General features: G+C 39.1%; 1 protein-coding gene across 1 annotated transcript; it reads right to left on the bottom strand.

Annotated features, from left to right (window-relative positions):
• Positions 1-520: 520 nt before the first annotated feature.
• LOC124274623 (neuronal acetylcholine receptor subunit alpha-2-like) lies at positions 521-1,477 on the bottom strand. The gene has a single exon (XM_046709986.1). The coding sequence runs from the start codon at positions 1,475-1,477 to the stop codon at positions 521-523; it is 957 nt and encodes a 318-aa protein (XP_046565942.1).
• Positions 1,478-7,171: the final 5,694 nt, after the last annotated feature.

The raw sequence follows: 7,171 nt of genomic DNA, 5'->3' as shown, positions 1-7,171 counted from the left end.
CAATGAAGAACAGCCCAAACCATTTCAAATGGTAGGAGCTGACTGTTCACGAACAAATTGTTGTGATCAATTCATATCGTATTTCTTTTGTGCCTGTTGTGCACGATGGAATCGCAGCTGAAGATGGGGGTGATGTTCTCTCGTGATAGACTTCATATCATGAAGATGCATACTCAAAGCACAAAAATACAAAAAACACTGTGGCTGATTCCTGCAAATTTGTATTCTTAAAAGAACGGTTCAAGGGTTGAGGCTGATAATAGAATATGAACATCGTCATACACCTTTGTTTTCCTTGAATAAATAGCTCGCTCACAGGAAATAACTGTGACATTGATATAAAATCACTGGAATAGCTGTTAAAACGTTTGCACGCCACTCTGAAAATGTTAAATACACACGACGACTCGATTAAAAGTACTTAAGCACATATAGCAATGAATAGCTGTCTAAATTAATTAGTGTAATGTATTCTTTCAAACACGACATACATGATCGAAGGATCTGTAGAGAAACGGTGTCACAATGGGAAAGCTGTGCACAGCAACAATACCGGAATGGCTATCAACAAAGGTACACACAACACCCAGAAGAAAAACAGATCCAGTGCCTTGCTCACTCGCTTCCAAGTTATTACTTGAGTATGCTCCTTAGTCTCGTCATCATCTGATTGTTCCATGACCTTAGCAACATGGCTTGTGTTCGTCTTCCTGTGTCGCCCACAGTGTTTAGCATGTTCAACCCAGATTGTGAATCTTTGGAATGATTTAGGAACGGGTCTTGAATTACTGCGTCCCGAGATTCTGACGCTGAAGATGCTCAGGATGACGAATAGTGCAGACATCGATAACGTGATTCCAAGGAATATAATAAAAGTGGACACTCCGTCGGAGCTCTGTGGTACCATGTTTGTCAGAAATCCCATGTAAACGCCATATGAAAGAGGAATAGTGATGGCAAAGGATATCTTTTCTCCTGAATCTGCTGGAATGAGGAACACAAACGTCCCTAAAAGGGACAGAATCATGACGGGAATCATGAAGTTGAAGACAAAGTTGGTTGGGAGTCTTTCCAAAACGAGAGTAATTATTGTACTAGACACATTTCTGTTGTCCAAACTTTTTTCCTTCGACTTGATAGATGTTGACGTCAAACTCCATTGCCCCCGTATTTTCGAACTAGATACTCCAGCAAGAGATTTAAGTGGTTTCAGGTAAACTTCTGTGACTGAGTGGGACCAGACAACCAGCTCCATTGTACACGTCAGGCTATCAAATGGGTACAGCTGAACGTCCACACTACACGGGAGGTAGAATAAGTCTCCTGGCATCCACTGCACGCGTCCATTAGAGAAAACTTTCAAAGACACGAAATCTCCCCCTAGGCGGTCCAGTTGTTGGAAGGAGTTGGCCACAACAATATCCGGTTTCCAGACGTAGCTATCTGGAGGCCTGATGAACTCAAGTCCGTCATACATCTCCGAATCCCAGGTAAGAAACTGATCTGTCCACGTCACGGTAAACCAGCCTGTGCATACGAGTTGTTGTTGAGATTCAATGTATCGGCTCACAGTACGTAGATGAAAATCAAATTGAACCGTAATATTTTTCGATTTGTTGTATATGGGTCTTTCGTATGGGTTGTTGTTCCAGATGATGTCATTGTAGAGGCGGAACTCACCTGTGGAGTTTCTGGGTTGTGTCTGGACAGGCACACAACCACAGACGAGAACAAACAAAATTGGTGAAAACATGGCTGTGAAGCATCAGTCCTATACTGTGTCGTTATCCTATTACTAGGCGTTGACAGCTTAATGTGTAGTTCAGTGGCTCAGTTCCTCTCTTCTGGATCTACCAAAGCAACAATGGTCTTCTTGCTTACCTGAAATAAATGCAGAAGCAAATGTCACTCATGCGTAAATTTGTAAATACTACAAAATCAATTTGTTGCTAAAATATATTTAAATTTACACAATTATTCTTAGCTTAATCAATAAAATAAATCAAAATGGCATACTGACTAAATGTTTACTTGTACAGATGAATTAGACATTGAAATGTTTTTTTTCTGAACAACCGGTCAATTGCAAAACAACATTTACCAGAGCCCTACTCCATAAAGCGATCTTAGCTCCAAACCGTCGCAACAAAAAACATTAACGCTTTCACAAGCCACCAGAGAACTAATCTCGCTTTGTGGAGAGTCATCACGCTCCCTAACAAACATTACCAGGACAGTTCCAGTAACTTGCTTGGTGAAATGCCCAGATCCTTTGTTAATTAATAGTCCCCGTGATGGTGTAATGTCCTGGTTTCACAACTATTGTTGCAGTAAGTGTATATTTTCGGTGTTAAAACGTCAAAGCACAATGTGAATCGACAAGAAACGTCCACCCTCCATAATATCACCTACAAATCTGTTATACACAGATCGATGACGGCGAAGCAATATGACCGTGTAGGCCTCCACTATTCCTGTTATGGCACGTCCAGGGCGAATAACATATGGCCTGTCACCTCCAACATTGATCTACACAAATGCCATCAGGACTAATGTATAATCACCACATGCAGGCAGTTGTCTGGAAATCCGTTGCATAATATCAATATGAATCGTTTTCGGTTGACGTGTCTCATAACAACGGGTGTATTTACTGCGATTTCCGTAGTGTTGATCACGTTAAATACTGTGTGACTGATCACCAGAAATTGTAATTAAACAAAATAGTTAAATTTCCTTTGGATGTGTTTATTTAAGCAAAACCTTGTTTTGTAACCGATCCCTGCTGTAACAGTTCCAATCACTCTGAGAATTACAGGTATCTGTAGAATTACAGGTACAGGTACAGTCGACCCGTATCTGATGTTGCGGTTACTTGTGAATCTAATTCCAATCAACCTGTTCTACGCACATCATGCGTAGGCAGTCAAAACTACAGCAGCCAATATTTCATTTGGATTTTCAATTTGTGTCGCAATATACCATCTACTCCTTCTGAAGACATTTACATTTCTCATTTTACATGTTTGAGAAGTCCATTGTATGGGTAGTGTCTTTTTAAAGTGCAACAAAACATTTGTATCAAGGCTTCACCATCATATGCCAGGTTAAGGCTTGAGTTCCAATTATCCGTCGTCATATTCTGAAGATGAGTGAGCAGCAGTCAAGCCTTAAGGTTAAGACAGTCGCCCAGTCCGCCAAAGACCTACATCCAGTGTGTGAGCCCTATCACTGCCGTCACCCATTACGGGGGTCAATCCAGATTCATCACCGCGTTGTTGTATGAGTATTCTTTCACGACAGTGTCTGGCCTCATCATCCATGAACTGAGGTCAAGCGAAATGCCTTGAGAGTACTGGTTACCCGTGATGTTGCCTAGTATGGTCATCAGGTGAGCATGCAATCGTGAAAGATACATCACTAAATCAAAGCGGGTCTTATATTGCTAGGTGTGTGGGTCGAATTTCAGTGGTTTAACGAAAGGGTTTTCTGCCTGGTTTTCTGGTGGTAATCTGTCATGAGGGACGTTTCATGAATCAAAACCTCAGCATTAGCTTATTACTCGTCAGCAAGTTGCAAAATACCATCCGAAATCAGGTGAGGTGAAATGAGGTTTAACGTCGCACTTAAGACCGCGTGCATGCGTGTGTATTTGTGGCTGCTTGTACTAGCCCAGACTAAAGCTGGTTTTATAGTGCTAGTTCACTGAGATACCATGCCGCAGTTACGCATGAATACCCCACTCAGACACATTATACTGACTACGAACTGACCAGTCCTTGTACCCATTAATGCCGAGTGCAAGACAGGGACCAACAAGTACCATATTTTAACGTCTTTTAGTATGACGAGACTGGGGATCGAACCCGCGACCTTCGCTCTCCGGCCGGCCGCTCTAACCGCTATACCACGGAGGCGGTCCAAAATCAGAGTTTGAAGAGCATCAATATCCCCTTCAACGGTAAACGGCTTGATATTGGATAAACTTCAATAATGAAAAGAAACTATTCCTCTCTCATTACGACACACTTTGATGACCAGTCTTGAAACTGGTAATCAGATGAACCGAAAGAATATTTTGACATTTACAAAAGCCTAGGGGAAAATTTATTTTCAGAGCACGTTTTTAACACTCAGAAAATCCATGCACTGACAAAGATCCAGGCATCTCATTAGCACTAACTAGAATATAACTTGAGTTTAAGTCATTAAACTCAGAACCAGATACAATGCTTCCTTTCCTGGCCTAAAGTCATTTGAAAACACTGACTGCCTTAAACTACTACTCTGAGTTAACGAATAATCATCAGAAAAATAGCAGCCAGGTGCAACTAATAAACTTTCTGCTCATGAAGATATGTTCGAAAGTCTCCTGGCACCCACTGCTTAAAAGTCCTTAGGCAAAACCAACTACCTAATACTATCAAAATCACCATCGACCTCCTAAGAAGTACGCATGTCAATCAGAGTTTCCTTTTCCTGTACAAATCCGTCGAAAGTAGTACCATCCTTTGTCTAAGAAATGGAAATTTTGTGCCTGCCTGTCTGAAGAGTGTGTCCATAAACCGTAGCCGTAACGGCTTGATAATCGGTAAGGTGAGGCAGAATGAACCGCCTGAGCTTATCGCCTAAACATGTTTTGGAAGAACATGATTCTCAAGCGATTTCAAATTGTTAGCCGATTTCAGATACTGCCTAATCTGCCCTGAAGGATCATACAATCTGTCACCTGTTGCTCTACTGAGAAAAAGGTTAGTTAGTAAATCAGTTGGTGCTAGTTTTAACTGAATTTTTTCTTTTGCATATTTACACATATAGGCCACAATATACCATCCACCATTCCCTGCTCAGTCAGGCTTTCTGATTTGATATCAAGTTCACATATGCAATGTGAGCAATGACTTCTTTGATTGGCATTCTAGAAGTTGGGTAGATGAAGGATGAGGACTATTTTTATGGATATACAACTTCTTTATTCTGTATACGTCGCCTATACAGAATCTGTATACGTCGCCTATACAGAATAAAGAAGTTGTATATCCATAAAAATAGTCCTCATCCTTCAATGTGAGCAATATCATTCCAAATGATTAATGATTCATAAGTATATGTACAATCTGTACAATACCTCCCCAGTGAGTCGCCATTCGAACTATGGATGGCCGGAGAGATTCTGATCATCATTATGACTGTCTAATAGTCACGATGCCTGGTTTCTCAGAAAAGGTGTTTACCCCGTACATGTTCTGTCCGAAAAAAGTAACTGTAATTTTTCAGATATCAGAAACTCTCTTTTCCTTTGAAATTCTCGAGCGTGGTGAACATTTTAAATGGCTGGGCTTGAGAATGAGTAAGGTTTTACGCCGTTTTTAATCTTCAAGAAATATCAAGTCGCAGATCACTAGTTCTGTGTTTCAGACATTGTACAGTTGCTGAGAAACAAACTCAGTCCTTCGGTGTGAAAGGGGAACACTTTAAACAATGGGCCACTCCATCGGCCCCATGCAGGAGTACCTCACACTTGAGAAATATTATTATCATCTGTTAGTAATCCTTTTACATTTTGAAATAGTAAAGTTTCAGTTTTTACGCACTTTGAGAAATTATCTGTTCTATGTCTTCCTGATAAAAATAAAGGAGAAGCTTAAAAAGGAAAATATCAATTTGAGCCTGTTATTTACCTATTGTTGATGATAACTTTCTATACAGTCCAATTCGCACGTGCACCTAACAGTGCCATAAACTCACGCACGGACAAACAAGGGGCGGTGTGTATAGGCTTTTACGACGTAGATTGTAATAAAAACGTAAATTGTAATAAACATTAACGTAAATTGTAATACGCAAATTGTAATAAAAATTGACGTAAATTGTATTTATTTATTTGCAGTAAAATGTAATAGATGCTTACGTAAATTGTAATATAAGTTTGAACCATACGCATTTGGTGGTCTTGAGGTCATTTTAAAGGTCACAGCGAAGATTGAACAGTTTTGCACATGGCAACCTTGGTAGCGGAGAACTCAAGAAAGAATAATTAGATTTTGATCCCAGTTGATAGGGAAACTTGTGCTAATTTTAAGTTCACAGCAACAATGTTATTGTTTTGGACATGTCTAACGTTTTAGTGCGAAAACACACGAAAGGTGTTTTGGGAGTATCGTCTAACCCCAGTCGAATTCAGTGACCTTCGGACATTTTTCAAGGTCACAGCGAAAATGATTGTGATATTTAAAAAAACTGATAGAATTTGTTCGCATTTGGTATCAAGCCATCCGATAACAGTTTCGGTGACCTTGAGATAAGTTTCAGGGTCACGCAGAGGACTATTGCGAGCTTCAGATATTGACAAATGGCGGGGGTAATTGCCATGTTTGTTACAAACAGTTTTTCATTATGGTTGTTCAAACTTCTGTTAGCAATTGGTGTCTATAATTTCATGTTAATTTGAAACCAATTATGAAATTATTTGTGGCACGTCTTAAAAATATCAGAGATTATTTGTGTCTGTTTTAAATATTGTTTAGAATTGTTTTTCATTATGGAGTTACTTTCAATGTTGACACAAGGACATATTTTACGAGAAATAGCTTCCAATAATTTAATGTTAATTCTGTTATATTTTAAAGTTCTTCATGGCATATAAAAAAATAACAACAGAATATTGTTTGTTTAGGGTTTGAAAAGTACAGTTATTCTTCTTCATTTTGGAGTAATTTTTAATGTTGACGCAAGTACAAGTTTATTTCATGCTTTGATCATATGTGATTTATTCTGATTTATGTTTCGATCCTATATTCATACATTACGTTGTCACAGTTGTGCCTTGTTCGCATTATTTTCTTCATCGTATTACTACTTTTATGAGAGGGAATTATATGTTACATTTTATAAGGATATGATGATTCGCTGGTGCCTGGTTATTCCGTGACACATGGCAATCAGTCTGTCTACTCATTTGTTGTATTTGATTGATGCACTTAAAATAACATGTAGAAATGCTATTGAATTGTATCATTTGTTTCAAGGAATCGACCATATGTGCTCGTTATCAAAGTAAAGTCAAACTTTCTATAAGGTATACAATGTAAGTTGACACTTTAAGTGTTGTAGGTATACAATGTAAGTTGACACTTTAAGTGTTGTAGGTATACGAAGGAAACTATTAGTG

This window comes from Haliotis rubra, unplaced genomic scaffold (assembly GCF_003918875.1).
Source record: "Haliotis rubra isolate DU_JTF1 unplaced genomic scaffold, ASM391887v1 Scf104, whole genome shotgun sequence".
NCBI lineage: Eukaryota > Metazoa > Mollusca > Gastropoda > Lepetellida > Haliotidae > Haliotis > Haliotis rubra.
Note: the sequence above shows the minus strand (reverse complement) of the source record. Positions and strands in the feature narration are given on the sequence as shown.

Excerpts from the sequence above, each read along its gene's own strand:
- LOC124274623 (XM_046709986.1), bottom strand. The coding sequence starts at position 1,477 with ATGTATGACGGACTTGAGTTCATCAGGCCTCCAGATAGCTACGTCTGG.